Source organism: Pygocentrus nattereri, chromosome 15 (assembly GCF_015220715.1).
Source record: "Pygocentrus nattereri isolate fPygNat1 chromosome 15, fPygNat1.pri, whole genome shotgun sequence".
NCBI lineage: Eukaryota > Metazoa > Chordata > Actinopteri > Characiformes > Serrasalmidae > Pygocentrus > Pygocentrus nattereri.
The window spans coordinates 13,076,576-13,096,042 of NC_051225.1; the positions used below are offsets into that span (position 1 = coordinate 13,076,576).

The 19,467-nt window shown below is 40.9% G+C and overlaps 1 protein-coding gene across 4 annotated transcripts in view; it reads left to right on the plus strand.

Annotated features, from left to right (window-relative positions):
• Window positions 1–19,467, plus strand: part of mrvi1 (murine retrovirus integration site 1 homolog) — a 61,978-nt gene that overhangs the window by 31,803 nt on the left and 10,708 nt on the right. For all 4 annotated transcript variants that reach the window (XM_037545512.1, XM_017707272.2, XM_037545511.1 and 1 more), the window contains 11 exons: window positions 10–74; window positions 481–654; window positions 4,312–4,389; window positions 4,502–4,557; window positions 4,692–4,748; window positions 5,803–6,234; window positions 13,462–13,543; window positions 13,912–14,035; window positions 15,675–15,705; window positions 17,460–17,600; window positions 18,612–18,743. In XM_037545512.1, the coding sequence (XP_037401409.1) occupies window positions 10–74; window positions 481–654; window positions 4,312–4,389; window positions 4,502–4,557; window positions 4,692–4,748; window positions 5,803–6,234; window positions 13,462–13,543; window positions 13,912–14,035; window positions 15,675–15,705; window positions 17,460–17,600; window positions 18,612–18,743 (1,372 nt within the window). The remainder of the gene's footprint in view (window positions 1–9; window positions 75–480; window positions 655–4,311; window positions 4,390–4,501; window positions 4,558–4,691; window positions 4,749–5,802; window positions 6,235–13,461; window positions 13,544–13,911; window positions 14,036–15,674; window positions 15,706–17,459; window positions 17,601–18,611; window positions 18,744–19,467) is intronic.

Below are 19,467 nucleotides of genomic sequence, written 5' to 3' on the forward strand. Positions count from 1 at the left end.
CTGTCTCAGGCCGCACAGTCCTAGACCTCGGCTGTCAAGGAACACTGGTTCTTCAGGGCCCATCACTACAGTAGGTATGTTACTCAAACTTAGCCCAAAGGTTGCCATGTGTTGACATGCAGAATATATAGTTTATGATCAGTTTAGTGAAGCACATACAAGGCCTTCTGGGTTTGTCAATGAAATCCTCTTTGATTTATGACTTCAGCGCACACTATTTTGTACCAGGGTCTTGTAAATGTCTAAATTTGGGCATTACAGAGCTCAGAAACATGGGGGTCTACTTGTGAGGCTATTTTGGAAAGCAAAATTTGAGGGACTGAGACAATTTTGCTTTGATTACAGTTTATTTTGGCATAATGCCCTGTGTTGAGCTAAGAAAAGAGGATATAGATTACATCTGTCTCTGTGTGTGTGGGATTTCTGTATCCTTGCATGTGTGTGTGTGTGTGTGTGTGTGTGTGTGTGTGTGCTATTCAGATAATGATGGTCACGTGATTGACCTGGTGAAGGATCAGCTCCCGGAGATACAGCTGTCGGAGAAGGACCGGCAGAAAAACCTGGAGTTGCTGGAGGAGGCAAAGAAAGTGAGTGATCGATTCCTCACCCGTAGGGGGCGACGGTCAACCTGCAGCCTCACGGAGTCACCCACAGGTAAGTCCAGCTCTAAACTGACTTCTAAACTCACAAGCCTCCAGCTCTTCCTCTAAACTCAGCTCAATCTTACAGGCCTCCAGTCTTTTATTTGGGGCACCTGGAGCACTGAGTCAAAAGGTTCAGGGGTAAAGAGTCGCAGTCAATATTAGAGAAATAGGAAAAACGGAAAGATCCAGAAACACGCATGCAGGGCAAAAGGAGACAGAATTTTGTTGTGCAAGTGTACGAGTACAATGTGTAATGACAAAGTTCATTCATTCATTCATACTACATTCAGTGTGTGGACAGCTGTGCCCAAAACGCAGTGTCTAAGTTACCCTGCTGCAGTGCTATCTAGTGCTTAAACCTGTCGCCAGAAATTCACCTTTCCGAAAAAGCTGTCTTTACCCTGAGCTAATCAAACCCATTCTCTGTATACTTATGGTTTGCCTGGATAGAAGCAAGCAGTACAAACTTAATAAAAACTATGAAAATGCCTGGATTCCTGAACATTGTATGTGCATGAATGGAATGAACTTTTCCTGGACAGGCCACCAAAAACCTGGACTTTTCAGGGTGGCAACCAAAGCAGTTTATATTCCTTCAGCAGAAGCTCTTAATTGAAACCAACTTGCAAAATGTGTGATGAGTAGGAGCTGTTTGGGGTATAAAGATTCACAATGCTGAGCTTATGTTTCAGTACTTTAACAAAACTTGAATAAAATTTAAATTAAGAAAATGATGACTTTATTCATGTTATTGCAAAGAACCCTTGAGCTGGGAGACAGGGTGATGGCAAGGGCTGATCTTTGCACTAGGCAAAGGTAAGCAAAGCCACCCAGGACCCCCCATGAAGACATAGATTAGATATACTGTAGGTCTTGATGAAAAATAACTTATTCTGAAATATCTATACATTAGAAATATTTGCTGCTATTTTAATGAGCATTATTTATTGAGATTATTATTATAGTAATTTTGTTAAGTGAAATTCTCACTATATTGGCAATTTTGCACATTTCTTAAAACAAGCTCAATTATATGCCAATATGATGACATCACTTCACTTAATGAAATTACTTAAAATAAATAAATAATGTTTAGATATAAGTTTCATGTAAGGGAAATCCCGAATTTTCCTTGCTTTTTTTTTAAATAAAAGAGATTTATTTGGTATGTAGAGAAAATCTAAGCTGTAAAAACAGCCCATTTTTAAATCTTTGTTTTTGTGATGTCAATAAAAACCCAATTCATTTACATTTATATGTATTTGCCCATTTAGCCAACAGCTATTTAGCCCCACCCAGTCAATCTGAAGTTGTAAGGAGTGTTTTAGCCCACTGAATGAGACACAATACAGGGCAGCCAATCAGAACAGAGCTCATTTATGTATATCAGTCTTAAAGGCACAGTCACTAAATCAGGTTGATTGATTCTAATGCATAAAGTGAGGCTGGAAAATGGCCAGTAAAATTAATAAGTACTGTTTTAGGACAAAAGCCCACAGAAATGAGCTCCCCCTGTGAGGAGTGCTGGAGTAAGTTGCTGATTGGTGTTTAAACAAAACAGGTGCATTCAATAATTAACAGGACGTTAATTCTCTATGATGCACATGGTCTGATATCACAGTGTCACTGTGCATCCTTACACCCCACAACTGATACAGAATACCCAGAGGATTTGCAGGGATTCGTGACTGAAAAGACCAAAAGCCTTATCACGGCTTACTTAAATGTAATCTACTACAAAGATAATCAAAGAATCCAATGAATCCAAGCATAAACACAGATGTTAAGTGCAGAAGACCCAAGTGCATAAAACTAAAGTGCAGATAATATCAGAGTGCGCTGCCCCAAGTATCGTTTAAAGAGGTAAGTCTTTTCTTCGTGGTGGAATGAACAGACAGACTGGTACTGTAAGCTTCAAGGGAAAGCCCATTTCACCGCTGAGGGGCAAGACCGTTAAAGCAGAGGCCATACCTTATGGTCAAGCTTAGATGTCAGAGAAGGATATGCCAAGCAACCAGAAGTTAAAGCTGCAATATGTTCAATTTTTTGTTAAATTTGCAAAAAAAAGTAGCGCTGCTGAGCCAGGAGTGAAAAACACTATAAAACAAGGTGTCTGCCAGCGTTTTAAAGTCAGCAGTGGTAGATTTCACAGGTGTTTCTGGACCACGTCACACATCTGTGTTTATTAACATTACACACACACACAATCAAAAAGAGTGTCCAGCTCAGTGTTTACATTGCAAATCGCTGCTGTCGGAAGAAAACCTTGAGTTTTCATTTTTGTCTTTTTGAGTTTTTGATATAATTTGAAAATGCCTGTTGTTCTTTACATTGTGTGTAATTTCATGAAGAAAGGGCCCAAAATGACTTGGAAAAATTAAAAGTGAAATGTGTTTTTTTTCCCAAAAACAGTGAAATGCAAAGTTAACAATATACTGATAAAGATATGATGACAACAGTTTACCACCATGTTGTTCACCAGTTCTTTGAATACTCCTTCAGCGTGCTTTCAGTCATCAGACTCATCCACTCGTTGAAGGGGTCTGAAGCACGACCGATATTACAAAATGTTGTTCTGCATGTTGCTTACAATTACACGTTTCCACCAGAGAGGTTTTAAGCGATATTTCTTAAATTATAAAAAGCTACTTTAGTGACTGTGTTTACATACAGGGTAAAACAGAGTTTCTCTACCAACGATCAGTATTTGAGTTTTTTTCATTTTCTCAGTTTTGCACTGAGAAATATCTGACATACAGCTGGTTAGTCTGTCTACAGAGTCTTCATCTTCAGGAGGAATAGAAATGTATAGCTGGGTGTTGTCAGCATAGCTATGAAAATCTATACTATCTAATGACATCACCTAGAGGTAGCATGTACAAAGAGAAAAGCAAAGGCCCTAAGACTGAACCTTGAGGGACTCCACAATAAACCACAAATCGTTTAGATGATAATCAATGTGAATAATAATGCATTTTACGCTATGGTAGATTTGAGAGTAAAATGCAGCATTAGGAAGTGGATCTGAGCTACCTGACTATTTCCCTGGGTGATAGGTGGGGGTGGTTGGAGGGGGGAGTGAAACAACATGATATTGTTACTATTCCACTGGAGTACAGGGTCATAATCAAAATTCAGAAGATGTGGGGCAGAAGATGTGGTCAAAATTCTCGGCCCTTATTCAAAGATTACAGGAATGTTGTCATTTAAATGGCATGGTAAATCATGCTCAATATGACCAGGGACAAGAGCTAAAAAAATTTTAGTTTGATTTGAGGATGTTTTTAAAGACTTTTTACTGGCTTTGTTTAAGCTTTAGCCTCACATGTTTCTGCTGAACTCTGGACTCTCCCCTCTGCTTTCAGTTCTTTTATAGGCCTCAATGAAATCACAGCAGAATCACTTTTCCATTATGAACAGCATTCACCCAAAATGTGCATTCTTTTATTTAGATGATCTTTTTCTTTCTGATTATTATTATATAATGAAGCATATGTCCACTTTTTGGTGAAACGTCCTTGAATGTCAACTATGCATCACCCGAACTCTCGTGTACAGTACAAGGCAGCGTATGTACTCGCTGCAGGCCTCAGGTAGTGATGTGAACAGCCAGAATATTGTGTATGCAAACCCAAATATGGTTAACATAAGCATGTTTGGATTTCAGCTCTCTCACCCAACCCGACTCCAGGCTCTTCTCCCGCACCCTCACGCAGCAGCTCCACCTCTGCTCCCCCACAAACAGGTACAACCTTGCAGTTATACACCTTCACTGACCATCACTAGCCTGGATGTTCATCACTGGCAAGACCCACAACCTACAGAATAATGATGTTTTTCTGTTTTGTGGTTTGCAGCAGGTTTAACTATAGAGATCACACCAAGCCCCCCTACGAGCTCAAGTACAAGTCAGGTGAGTTATCTGTGATTGATAATGTCACTCCATACAATATTTATCTCTCCTTAGTGACTATTGATGACTACATATAGACTACAGCAATTCTTTCATTGCTCCAACATTGTAATGTGAATCTCTTGTGTGGTCAGCGACTGGAGGTGCCTGCTGTACGTGACCATGGAGAAGTAAATAAACCAGACCAGGAGGTCAGTTGATTGCGTTTTTGCCATTCTCTGGCACTTAGAAGTCTTGGGTTCTTGGGTCACTTTGCTTAGCTGTAATTATATATTTTACATATTTCAGGTTGAATCTGCACTACTGACTTTGGTTTGTTTTGATGTAAACAAAACAACAAAAACATGGAAAAAAGACTAACGGACATTGTTCTTTAAACAAGTCACGACTACACACACATCAGTTTTTCTTCATATTCAAATAATAATTATTATTTTTCTTTCTGCTTACAGACAAATATGGTATTGACCACACTTTTGACAGATCTCTGCTTGTTTCAGTGAACAAACAGAGAAACAATAAGAGGGTTTCATGGCATTTACAGTTGTACACAACAGTTTGAACACTCCTTGTCAAATTACATGTTCTGTTGACTTTCTAATTGAAAACAAGTGAACACATTTGCAGGGAACACTCCTAAATATGACTTTTTCAACTTTTATTGTGCACAATATGTTTATTTCCACAAATAAACAGTGTTTGTCAATTAACATGTGCAGGAGTCTTCTCGGTACAGGATGTGTACTTATTTTATTATTATTATTATTATTATTAATAATAATAATAATAATAATAATGATGATGATGATGATGAAATAATAATAACAGTATTAAATACTTATTTACTTATTTTCACTTAGAAAACCAACAAAACCTAATTTGCATATGACTAAACACCAAACCTAGGTTTTTGAAAACGTCAGTTATTGATCTCTGCTCTCAGAACAAAACCTTGCATCTCCAATTTTGTTGTTTTTCGGTTTTCTCATAATTTGAAAAAATCTGTTGACCTTTACATTGTGTGTAAATTTCATGATGAATGGACCAGAAGAAATGGCCCAAAATGACTTTGAAGAACATCTGGTTCCATTCACTTACATTAAAAGTAAAGTGTGTTTTGTCCTTTTTTACCATTTTGGGGATATGAGGTTTTGTTTCCGACAGCAGTGCCATGTACTAAAAGACAGTTGTAAAGTATGTTTTCAGTAGCAGTAAACTTTCCCCTTCACCTCCACTCCTATGTAGAGTCTGAAGAGACTGGTGGACTGGAAGCTGCCTGAGAAGCGTAAGGTTTCCTCTGGCACTCTGACTCCTCGCCATGCTGCTCCTGCCACAGCTAGAGAGCCCATCACAGCTCAGAAGGACAGCACAGAGCCCGGCCAGGGAAAGAAGCCTGGCCCACCTTCAGTGGCCCAGAAAACAGACAGTCAGACCCCAGCTACCGGAGTGGCCAAACCCGTCCCGCGGCCGCCCACCCAGCAAGCACCATGCACGGCCGAGATCAAAACCATTGGAGCCTTCCCACCCCTTATGAGGGCCGTCTCCTGGGATGCTGTGGGCTCTGTAAGGAATGGTGCATCCAAAGGAGATGAGGGTCTTCCTTTCACAGAACTAAAGTCTTCTGGTTACAAAGACTTCCCTGTGCCTCCAGTCCAGAAACTGTCCAAGCTGAGAGAGGTAATCAGTTCGATTCACTTCATTTATGTGGGGCTTTAAACAGCATTTATCTGCATCACATAAATCCAGGTCTAGACCCCCAGTGAGCAAACGCTGAGAGTAACCATGACTTAAAAAGGGATTTCACTGACTTTTCAAAGTTTCTGAATAGTTCAGTCATTGGAACTATAAGGTTATTCAATGTGGGTTGATGTGTATTGATGCATCACAGAGAAAATTACTGCCTCTGATTTATTTATGATGGTGGTGACAGGAACCTGGAGTCATTAGGTCTAGTACAATCATAATGCAAAAATAGTCATTTATTTGCTATCCTAAATGACCAGTGAACCTAAATGTCTGCTGAATTTTTACACATAATATTGCTAATAGTAAAACAATGATGAATAAGAAAGAAGTAGCTTTTCTTTGGTTAATATTTTGCCTTATTGTGCCCTGCATATACCTCTCCACCACTAGTAGAGGAAAAAAAACGGATGTTTTATGCCAGAATCTTGGCTAAAACAATGTATTTGGCATCAGGCATGGTATTTGGGACCGCCTCATGTAATAACTTTCTGTGAGGGAGTTTTTAGGGGCATTAAACTTTGTCGAACATCTAGCTCCTGTCACCACCACTGTGAACAATTCAGACTCAGTATGTTTCTGCAGAATGGATCATGTCACATCACAGAACATACATGACTTTGTTTACATCTTTTCAATTATTCCATTATGCAGAAATGTTGAAAAATCGCTGAAAATCCTTTTTAAAGGGGGGAACTGTCCTCCACTGGGCCATACTGGATAGTGGAAAGACAACAGAAGTGGGCGGCACGGTGGCGTGGTGGGTAGCGCTGTCGCCTCACAGCAAGGAGGGCCGGGCAACCGGGGTCCTCTCTGTGTGGAGTTTGCATGTTCTCCCCGTGTCTGCGTGGGTTTCCTCCCACAGTCTAAAAGACATGCAGTCAGGCCAATTGTGTAAAATGATCAAATTGTAAGTCGCTCTGGATAAGAGCGTCAGCCAAATGCCGTTAATGTAATGTAATGTAATGTAAAGTACAAGGGAGTACAAGGGAGTTTAACTCAGCCAAAACAGAATAAAGATACTTGAGATATGAAAATGATTATTTTAATACCTAAACCAGTGGTTACATATTAGTCTAAGACAGCTAACTATACTGTGACACTACTATGATAATGTAAACAGTATGGTTTGTTTGTCATAGTCAGAATACAGTCTTGATCCATTTCTATTCTCAATGTTTGTGGTCAGCATATGGTCCAGGCTTGTACTGCCCTGGCTATTTGAGATAGATTTGGACATCTGAATGCTTGGAATGCTACACTGACCCTGGGTTTTTTCTGACATTTCTTACAGTAACAAATTTGTGATGATTACTTTATGCTACACAAACAAGCCTCCTGTAAAATGTGAAATTGCTGTGGTTTGTTTTTGTGTAGAGCCATAAAATGAAATGCTAAGAGCTCATGGCTGCTTAATAATTGTCAAGTCCGTATAACATCTTGTTAGCTTATTTGCATCTTGTGTACATGTACAATGTGTACATTGGTGCCACATGAACAAAAAGTTTATCAACATCAACACAATTCTTACCAAAAGTATGTAAAATAAACAGTGTTTTTGAAAGTCATAGGCCATCAGGTTGCCATGATTGCAAACAAGACTGTACGTTTTATATATATTTTTATATATAACTCTGGTGAATATGTGGGTTAATTTCAGTTTCTTAGAATAATTAAGAACCTAACTGGGCTATTGTGCATGTAAATGTGTCTATTATTGTTGTTCAAAATGAAAAGTCAGAAGTGTTCTGATGAACGTCTGATTGTGTTGCACAAATACAGAATTAATAAATTTGAGAACGATGGTTATTTCTTGGTTAGTAAGGAAATCTGAATTAATGGTCCAAAAACAAAGTACACAAATCCTGTAAGTGAGTTAAAGTAGAGATACGTAAGGTTAAAATATTACTCCAGTAAAAGTAGACATTCCTCCCTTTAGACCTCCACTTGAGTAAAAGTACAAAAGTATTTACCTTCAAATGTACTTAAGTATCGAAAGTAAAAGTACTAAACAATTAATTATGTTTCCATCAGGGAGAATTGAGTGGCTCTGAAATCACTTTTTACAAACAAGTTTCAGTTTAAGATTTATTTACAGTGGGTACAGAAAGTATTCAGACCTCTTTGAATTTTTCACCCTTTGTTTCATTGCAGCCATTTGCTAAAATCAAAAAAGTTCAATTTATTTCTCATTAATGTACACTCAGCACCCCATCTTGACACAAAAAAACCCAGAAATGTAGAAATTTTTGACAAATTTATTAAAAAAGAAAAAACTGAAATATCACATGGTCATACTATTCAGACCCTTTGCTCAGTATTGAGTAGAAGCACCCTTTTGAGCTAGTACAGCCATGAGTCTTCTTGGGAATGAAGCAAGTTTTTCACACTTGGATTTGGGGATCCTCTGCTATTCTTCCTTGCAGATCCTCTCCAGTTCCGTCAGTTTGGATGGTGAACGTTGGTGGACAGCCATTTTCAGGTCTCTCCAGAGATGCTCAATTGGGTTTAGGTCAGGGCTCTAGCTGGGCCAGTCAAGAATGGTCACAGAGTTTTTCCGAAGCCACTCCTTTGTTATTTTATTTGTGCTTAGGGTCACTGTCTTGTTGGAAGATGAAGCTTCGGCCCAGTCTGAGGTCCAGAGCAGTCTGGTAGAGGGTTTCTTCCAGAATATCTCTGTACTTGGCCGCGTTCATCTTTCCTTCAATTGCAACCACTCGTACTGTCCATGCAGCTGAAAAACACCCCCATAGCATGATGCTGCTACCACCATGTTTCACTGTTGGGATTGTATTGGGCAGGTGATGAGCAGTGCCTGGTTTTCTCCACACATACCGCTTAGAATTAACAGCAAAAAGTTCAATCTTCGTCTCATCAGACCAGAGAATCTTATTTCTCATAGTCTGGGCGTTCTTCATGTGTTTTTTGGCACACTTTATGTGGGCTTTCATATGTCTTGCACTGAGGAGAGGCTTCCTCAGTGCACTCTGCCATAAAGCCCTGACTGGTGGAGGGCTGCAGTGATAGTTGACTTTGTGGATCTTCCTCCCATCTCCCTACTGCATCTCTGGAGCTCAGCCACAGTGATCTTTGGGTTCTTCTTTACCTCTCTCACCAAGGCTTTTCTCCCACGATTGCTCAGTTTGGCTGGACGGCCAGGTCTAGGAAGAGTTCTGGTTGTCCCAAACTTCTTCCATTTAAGGATTATGGAGGCTACTGTGCTCTTAGAAACCTTGAGTGCTGCAGAAATTCTTTTGTAACCTTAGCCAGATCTGTGCCTTGCCACAATTCTGTCTCTGTGCTCCTTGGGCAGTTCCTTCAACCTCATGATTCTCATTTGCTCTGACATGCACTGTGAGCTGTGAGGTCTTATATAGACAGGTGTGTGCCTTTCCTAATCAAGTCCAGTCAGTTTAATTAAACACAGCTGGACTCCAATGAAGGAGTAGAACCATCTCAAGGAGGATCAGAAGAAATGGACAGCATGTGAGTTAAATATGAGTGTCACAGCAAAGGGTCTGAATACTTATGACCATGTGATATTTCAGTTTTTCTTTTTTAATAAATTTGCAAAAATTTCTACATTTCTGTTTTTTTTGTGTCAAGATGGGGTGCTGAGTGTACATTAATGAGAAATCAAATTAACTTTTTTGATTTTAGCAAATGGCTGCAATGAAACAAAGAGTGAAAAATTTAAAGGGGTCTGAATACTTTCCGTACCTACTGTACAACTTAGTGACAAGTTTAAGTTTAATAAAAAACTTGCTTTAAACTCAGGATCACAAATGAGTTTCCTTTACTACAGTGGTGTGAAAAAGTGTTTGCCCCCTTCCTCATTTCCTGTTTTTTTGCATGTTTGTCACACTTAAGTGTTTCGGAACATCAAACCAATTTAAACAATAGTCAAGGACAACACAAGTAAACACAAAATGCAATTTGTAAATGAAGGTGTTTATTGTTAAAGGAGAAAAAAAATCCAAACCATCATGGCCCTGTGTGAAAAAGTGATTGCCCCCTAAACCTAATAACTGGTTGGGCCACCCTTAGCAGCAACAACTGCAACCAAGCGTTTGCGATAACTTGCAATGAGTCTTTTACAACGTTCTGGAGGCATTTTGGCCCACTCATCTTTGCAGAATTGTTCTAATTCAGTTACATTAGAGGGTTTTCGAGCATGAATGGCCTTTTTAAGGTCATACCACAACATCTCAATAGGATTCAGGTCAGGACATTGGCTAGGCCACTCCAAAGTCTTCATTTTGTTTTTCTTCAGCCATTCAGTGGTGGACTTGCTGGTGTGATTAGGATCATTGTCCTGCTGCAGAACCCAAGTTCGTTTCAGCTTGAGTTCACGAACAGATGGTCGGACATTCTCCTTCAGGATCTTTTGGTAGACAGCAGAATTCATAGTTCCATTTATCACAGCAAGTCTTCCAGGTCCTGACGCAGCAAAACAGCTCCAGACCATCACACTACCACCACCATATTTTACTGTTGGTATAATGTTCTTTTTCTGAAATGCAGTGTTCCTTTTACGCCAGATGTAATGGGACACACACCTTCCAAAGAGTTCCACTTTTGTCTCATCGGTCCACAGAATGTTTTCCCAAAAGTGTTGGGGATCATCAAGATGTGTTTTGGAAAAATTGAGACGAGCTTTAATGTTCTTTTTGCTCAGCAGTGGTTTTCTTCTTGGAACTCTGCCATGCAGGCCATTTTTGCCCAGTCTTTTTCTGATGGTGGCGGCATGAACGCTGACCTTAACTGAGGCAAGTGAGGCCTGCAGTTCTTTGGTCGTTGTTGTGGGGTCTTTTGTGACCTCTTGGATGAGTCGTCACTGCGCTCTTGGGGTAATTTTGGGCGGCCGGCCACTCCTGGGAAGGTTCACCACTGTTCCATGTCTTCGCCATTTGTGGATAATGGCTCTCACTGTGGTTCGCTGGATTCCCAAAGCTTTGGAAATGGCTTTATAACCCTTTCCAGACTGATAGATCCCAATTACTTTCTTTCTCAATTGTTCCTGAATTTCTTTGGATCTCGGCATGATGTGTAGCTTTTAAGGATCTTTTGGTGGACTTTACTGTGTCAGGAAGCTCCTATTTAAGTGATGTCTTGATTGAGAACAGGTGTGGCAATAATCAGGCCTGGGTGTGGCTAGAGAAATTGAACTCAGGTGTTAAAAACCACAGTTATAGTATGTTTTAACGAGGGGGGCAATCACTTTTTCACACAGGGCCATGATGGTTTGGATTTTTTTTCTCCTTTAATAATAAACACCTTCATTTACAAATTGCATTTTGTGTTTACTTGTGTTGTCCTTGACTATTGTTTAAATTGGTTTGATGTTCCGAAACACTTAAGTGTGACAAACATGCAAAAAAACAGGAAATGAGCAAGGGGGCAAACACTTTTTCACACCACTGTATATTGGGCCCACCCAGTTTGCCCCGATCTCTGCCTGGGCGGGTGGGGTTGGGTGCTGCCCAGATTTTGAAGCTTGAAAATTTGGGTAGTCATACCCTCTTTACTTGGGGGGTGGGTGGCTCAGCCCAAATTTACCCTGCCTCATTCTCCACCGACAGTGGGTGGGGCCAGAGAGCGTCACACATGCTCCAGGCCTTTGAAAGAATGAAACATTCCCTTGTACTGGGGGGAGTGGCGTTGCAGAGGACGTCATGGCCTCCCTCGGGTGTGGGTGGAGCATTTTTTAAGGCAGTCAGGGGCTCGAGGTTAGAGAACCAGCCCTATGACTGGGAGGTCGCCGGTTCAATCCCCTGAACCAACAGTAGACACCTAAGACACCTAACCCCCAACTGCTCACCGGGTGCTGCAGATAGGGCTGCCCACCACTCCAGGCCAGTGTGCTCACTGTCCCCTAGTGTGTGTGTGCTCACTAGTGTGTATGTGGTGCTTCACTTCACGGATGAATTAAATGTTGAGGTGAAATTTCCCTGTTGTGGGACTAATAAGGGTCACTTAATAAGGGTCACTTAATTTGTAGGTCTCTGATCATAAACATAAACTAGCCAAAACTATTTTACTATAAAATGAAATTTTATAAATAAAATGTTTGTATAAATTCAGAAAAAAGATGCGTCATTCACGACTGCATATGTGGACATATTTCTATATTTACACAAAGTTAGGTTAGTTCATCATTTATGTTGAATAGACTCTCCCAAAATTTTACACTGCTGCACTGACGTTGAACCGTGTGCTGCACTGGGTCGGTATGACCAACAGGTCAAAACAAGCTCAAAACAAAGTGACCGCTGTGCCCTGATTGGTGTTCTTGCTTTGTGCTTCTTTCGTTTTGACATGTTACATTTTTATACACACAGAAACCAAAAGGAACGACAGATTTCTCAAAATGTAGTGGAGGAAAAAGTCAGATATTAAACTTTGAAATGTAGTGGAGTAAAAGTAAAAAGTCGCCCAAAATGAAAAAAAAACTTCAGTACAGATACAGGAAAAAAGCTACTTAAGTACAGAAACTAATTACATTTACTTCGTTACTGTCCACCACTGCCAAAAACTGCATTTAAATGGCAGCTAAAGAAATGGCACACCTGCTGTTAACCTCCAGCTGTGTTATAATTTGTAATTAGCAACACTTCAGTGCAAATCATTGCCTCACCAAAAAAATCAGTGGAAAAAAGTCCCTTTACTCTAAACTTAGTTAGTCAAACAAGGCATGTTTAGTGTCTGAACTTGGTTTTAATTTTGCACTGGAGCTGTGAGGCTAATGTTGCTAACACAGACTTCTAGTACATCAGCCTTGTAACATCAGCGCAAAACAAAAAAACTTTTTTAATGTCTTGGCCGATCAGGAGGTGATGACTGTCCATCTGTGGTAATTCTGGGACAGCCAGGTGCATCAAGAGAGTGGATGGTTCAAACAACTGGCTAGTCTTAGGCTCTCCATCACACGACTTAATCATTTATTTATTTATTTATTTGTTCGTTTTTTAAATTTGACGTTACAACCTTTGTGTGACTTTTGTAGCTCACAGGGTTTTATGAGCCCTCAGGCAAGGCATGATGCAAGAAGTAAAAGAGTTCAGTACTGTCTCTTCCTGTGATGCTCTAATATGGTCAGATGACTATAGAAAGAAAACAATTCCAAGCCTAACTCATGTGAGCTTGTTTGTCCTCTTTCAGGAACATAAGCTGATGAGGAACCAGAGCATCTCTGGGTCAAAGCTGCCAGACCTGAGTGAGACGGCTGAACAGGAGCGAGGAGGTGCGACCCCAACTGGCATTCATTCAGACCCTGTCTTTACATGAACCTGATGGCCTTTTTTTCCAATGGAACTGTCTAACCATGCTATTACATACATACACCAGAAGATGGCAATAACCTTGTCGTTATTAGTTTACAGGCCAACTGTAGATGTCATGTCAGAGACAGTCAACAAGTGTGTACATTCTAAGCAGCACTAGTTTGTATTAATTAGACGACTGTTTCTCAGTGTTGGTTGTGGAGAAACCAACCCTGCATGGATGAAAACACCCAGTTTAACTTTTAAATCACATAAAGAAAGTTAGATATAGACAGATTGAAAAACACTGTAAACAGACCAACGTCTTGCTTTGCTCTCTCATTCTCAGGTCCCTCCTCTCCTACAAGTAGCGCCCCAGCAGATGAGGAGTCGAAAGAGAAAGCAGATGCCATGCCCAACATATCAGACATCATGCTGCGCAAGCTCAAGCTACACAGAGGCTTACCAGGCTGGTCAGCATGCACTGCATTCAGCATGTTACATGCCCTGTATTGTAGGTTATATACAAACCTTAATTCCAAAAAACTTGGGAGAGTATATAAACAGGGTTGGGAGAACTACTGAAAAATTAGTAGTTAGCTACTTTGTAGCTGCTTTCCCAACATTTGCTGCTAGATACAATTTAGCTACTTTTCCAGAAAAATAGTGGCTACTTTTTAGCTACTTTCAAAGCACAAATGTCGGAATGTTTGTGAATCTCCACCTGATAGACCAAACAAGCCCAACCGAAAGTGTGAAGAAGACACGGAATTTAATAGTATGCCAGGAAGAAACTATTAAAAAGCTGCAAATATACAAAAAGATAATCAAAAACATTTTAAGTGTAACCAACAATCAAAGTTAGACAACCAAAGCCATGATATCCAACAAAAGTTAGACTAAGTAAAGGCATCCCCCATCCCTTTATATAAAAAGTATCCTAAAAACAAAAAGCATTGATTAGTAAATTCTGTTGGGCCTGGATTAAATTTAAAAAAAGGACGAAACACATTTGATGTTTGAAAGTATGAACTTTTTAATATACATTCTCAAATGACCTACAACACATTTCACAAAAGTTGGGACAGGAACATGTTTACTTCTGTGCTACTTTTCCTTTTAACAACACTTCATTGTTTGGGAACTGAAGACATCGATTCATTCAGTTTTGAACGTGCAGTTATTTGCCATTAGCTGCGCAACAGAGCCTTCATGATCATATTTCCATAATGGATCATATGTTTTTAATGAGAGACAAGTCTGGACTGCAGGGAGGTCAGTCTTACACTGTCTGATTACACAGCTATGCTGGAGTAGAGCGTGCAGAATGTGGCTTGGTGTTATGTTAAAATGAACATGGACATCCCTTAAAGATGTTGTTATATAGAATGCACTGCATTTTTGTTTCAAATTTTTCAGCCTTAATGGTGCCTTCACAGATGTGCAGGTTACCAATGCAATGGGCACTAATACACCCCCATACCATGAAAAACTCATAATGTATACTTGTAACAATCTGGATGGTTCTTTTCTTACCTGGCATGGAGACGATAACAACATCCATTATTTCCATTAATGATCTGAAAGGTTGTGGTGATAGACATACAGATCTATTATCGCTGTCTAATGAAAAACACGTATCTCCATTTTTTGTGATTTTTACTTTTCTGCATCATTTGAGCTCAGCAGCCATCCTATACGTTTTGCGAAAATTTCGTGATGATTGGACCAATAGAAATGCTCCAAAATTACTTCGAATATTTATTTTTTTTCATTAACTTATGTTGACATTGCATCACCTGTTTAGGATGAAACACCTGTTTTCAAAATTTCACAATGTTCCTATTCTTAAATTGTCCCTGTCCCAACTTTTTGGGAACATGTTGCAGACATCAATTTCAGAACAAGTGTATATTTACAAAAATTTCAAACATAAACTATCTCGTCTTTGTACTGTTTTCTACGTTGTACTGTATTTGCAGCAAATCACTGCTTTTGTGATTTATTCGCATTTCACATACTATTCCAAATTTTTGGGAATCGAGGTTTGTAATATAGCATGCGGTAAAATTGAACTATGTTATGACTGAACCTTTGTGTTCTTTGTTCCAGTGCACCTCCTCTCACAGAGAAAGAAGTCGAGGTGGGTGTTTATCACCTTGTTTCAAACACTTTAACACGTTGTGACCGTTATATCAGCATGTGTTCTCCACTCAGCCTCTCTGGTGTGTGTCAGAGCAGCAGAGGAGGACAGATCGGCCCACCAGGGAGAGAGAGAGAGTTCATTAAACAAATCGTGATAGAGGAGGGATTATGAGGATGATTAGGAGGATCATTTTTTATTAGACGACGATGAGTCATAGAGGTCGTAACAGCACTAGTGGCCAGTTACGGTGCAACTGGCAACTGCACTGGCTGACGGTACACTGTGTCCCTGACTGAGTCTGTTTTGAAGGCACTGATGTATGGAAAGTCCATGGCATTCTGTCTGCACTCCCAAGCCTGGCTTAGGACAAGGCAATTTTGATGGGCCTTAGTGGTTTCCTGTCCCCTGTGAGGAAGCGCAAACATGCCTCTGTGGATACGATCTGCTCCCAGGATGACGCTAGCGAGCTGGACAGGGTCAAGGCCCAGCCTTCTGCTCTCTGTGTCTTCCCCTTAGATGCTCTGGCTCTGCTGTTTTCTATCCCTTGCTTTGATCACACAAGGGGCTTTCAGGTCATTTCTGCATTCCTCTCCATCGCCAGCACTGCTTTGATCTTGTGCTTAATGGGCTGAATGCTGCATCGGGCATAACAGACAGGCGTTGCTGAAATCCTTGCCAATTTGTAGGGTTTTGTAGGAGGTATAGAGTTCATCAAACACAAAACATCTTTTGTTTGGCTTCCTCATATGGCATTCCAGCCATGTCAGTGGGACTGGACTTTTTAATGACCTTTTTTTGAGTTTCTGAGTATACTGCTGCTTTCATGCAAAACATTGTATCTGCATTTTTGTCAACCTTTTTTGCGTAATTTACCCTTTAACTTGTGTTGAAATATTGCGATTAAAGGAACAATAAAATGGCCAGGAGGCTCCTGAGTGACACACCCATCTAGGCGTTGGCCCTATCATCAGGAGATCGTGAGTTTGATGCCTGGTGATGCTACAGCCATCCGTGGCTGAGAGTCCAAAGAGAGCACAATTGGCCTCGCTCTCTCTGGGTGGGTAGGATGGCCCACCCCCTTTCCCCCATCATTCAGAGCTATGCTAGCTAGCACAGGCATCTGGTGCTTGGCGCTTTCCTCCTAGCTGGTTCGACTGTCCAATGACATTGCGTGATCTGCAATTTGAAAAGATGCGGTGTTTCTTCACACGTCTCGGAGGAAGCTTGTGCTAGCCTTTGACCTTCTAGTGCTGGTAGTATCATGTGACTCGGGGAGTCCTAACTAGTGAGTGGAATTGAAGGCGACTAAATTGGTGAAATTGGGAAACAAAACAATAAAATGACCTAACATTTTGTTACATTTACTTCCAGTGTAAGTTAAGGAAGATTTTTCCTTCCCCTGTAAATTTATCATTTTGGACATATGAGGGTTTGTTCTGACAGTGGCAATATGTTGGTTTCCAGTTGTCCACACCTGGTTTCCTTGCATGCATATTAGGCCAGAAACATACCTCATGCTAGTATGCAAATACAAAAACATTGCAAACACAGCACTTCCATGTTGTTGCATTCCAAACTTTAATTCATAAAGCAGCACATGCGCAACCTGTAACAGTGCATATTGAGTTTGAAATGGACAGTGCAATGCTGGCAGTGCATTGGCCCATCACTGTCGTTTGCATCCTTATGGTATGTTTCTGGTTTTAATGTCTCCTTTGTTGTTCTCAGAAATTACCACCTCTCTCCCGCAGAATGCATTTGTGCAACTATCCCTTGCATTCCGCAATGACAACTACACGCTGGAGACCCGGCTGAAGCAGGCAGAGAGAGAGCGCAACCTCACAGAAGAAAACACAGAGAAGGAACTGGAAGAGTTTAAAACCATGTTGAAGGTCAGCCACAGGCGATAAGAGGGGTGCTGGGGCTGCACAATATATCATTAGTTACAGTGCCGTGAAAACATGACACTAAACCTCTAACAGTGAACTTTAATATGTGTGAGGGTTTCATTCACAATGCTGAAGAGTGTTCAGTGTGGGTTTTAACAAATGCACATGATCCAATATCATATTCATTAAGTACAGAGCTTTGTTTATATGCTCATTGTCCATTTTATCAGCTCCACTTACTATATAGGTGCACTTTGTAGTTCTACAGTTACAGACTGTAGTCCATCTGTTTCTCTGATACTTTGTTAGCCCCCTTTTACCCTGTTCTTCAGTGGTCAGGACCCCCATGGACCCTCACAGAGCAGGTACTATTTGGGTGGTGGGTCATTCTCAGCACTGCAGTAACACTGACGTGGTGGTGGGGTGTTAGTGTGTATTGCGCTGGTCTCAGTGGATCAGACACAGCAGTGCTGCTGGAGTTTTTAAACATCTCAGTGTCACTGCTGGACTGAGAATAGTCCACCAACCAAAAATATCTAGCCAACAGCATCCTGTGACCACTGATGAAGGACTAGAGGATGACCAACACAAACTGCAGCAGCAGATGAGCTATCGTCTCTGACTTCACATCTACAAGGTGGACTGACAAGGCAGGAGTGTCTAATAGAGTGGACGGTGAGTGGACACAGTGTTTAAAAACTCCAGCAGCACTGCTATATCTGATCCACTCGTACCAGCACAACACACTAACACACCACCACGTCAGTGTTACAGCAGTGTTTAGAATCATCCTCCAAACAAATATTACCTGCTCTGTGAAGGTCCAATGGGGGTCCTGATCACTGAAGTACAGGGTAAAAGGGGGCTAACAAAGTACACAGAGAAATAAATGGACTAGAGTCTGTAACTGTAGAACTACAAAGTGGGACCACTGAGAAATGGCAAAACACCCCAAGCCAAGATCCCAGTTGTTGTCATAGTGCTTTTTTTTGTTGTTGTGGTTTTGCACTGCAGAGCACAGTGTCATTGTGGCAGAATGCAGAGCAAAGGGAGTCCTACCAGCGCCTCATCGAGACCGTGGCTGTGCTGCACCGATTGGCCAACCGCCTATCCAGCCGGGCCGAGATGGTGGGAGCAGTGCGACAGGTGAGACTGGACTAGTCCTCACTTTGCTGGGCTCCTCCTGCAAATCTCAGTGAGGATGTTTCTGACATGAGTGTTTGTCATTGTTTTCATGAGGGAAATGGGCCTCTCTTCGAGGGGCTTAAGGCGGCACAGGAATGTGTCTTTTTCCAACCGATATGTTTGTGAGAGATTTAGCCCAATGTTATGCTTGCCCTTAGGTTAATGTGCAAGCCAAAGTAAACTATGTGAATGGAGAAGTACTCAGTCTCTGTCTGTCGCCAGTGGCAACACTAATGGTAGACTCTGCATGCCTTGGGGCCTTGCAGCGAGCATCTTTACCTCCATTAAACTGCTTTTTTCTAATCAAATATCTCTGAGAGTGATTCCCTGTTATTTCACCATAACATCACCGGTATTTCACAAACACTGTATCTCTTCACTGAGACGCCGTTGCTAAGCAACAACTTTGACAGCTGTAGGATTTTTACTTCTACTTTACTTCTTGCTTTGCCACAAACAGAAAACAGATACTGTTAAGATCACATTTGACTGACAGCCGATTTGGTCAGTGTAATGTGTGGACAGAATATCAGACGCTCGCGGGTAAAACGTTATGAGGTTTAATACCAGAGGTAATCAGGAAAATCCAAAGAGGGAGAAAACACCAATCGTAGTTAAAGCTCAGTCCGAATTCACAACACAAAACAGTCCAGACAGGCAAAAGTACACTCGGGCAAAACAGTAG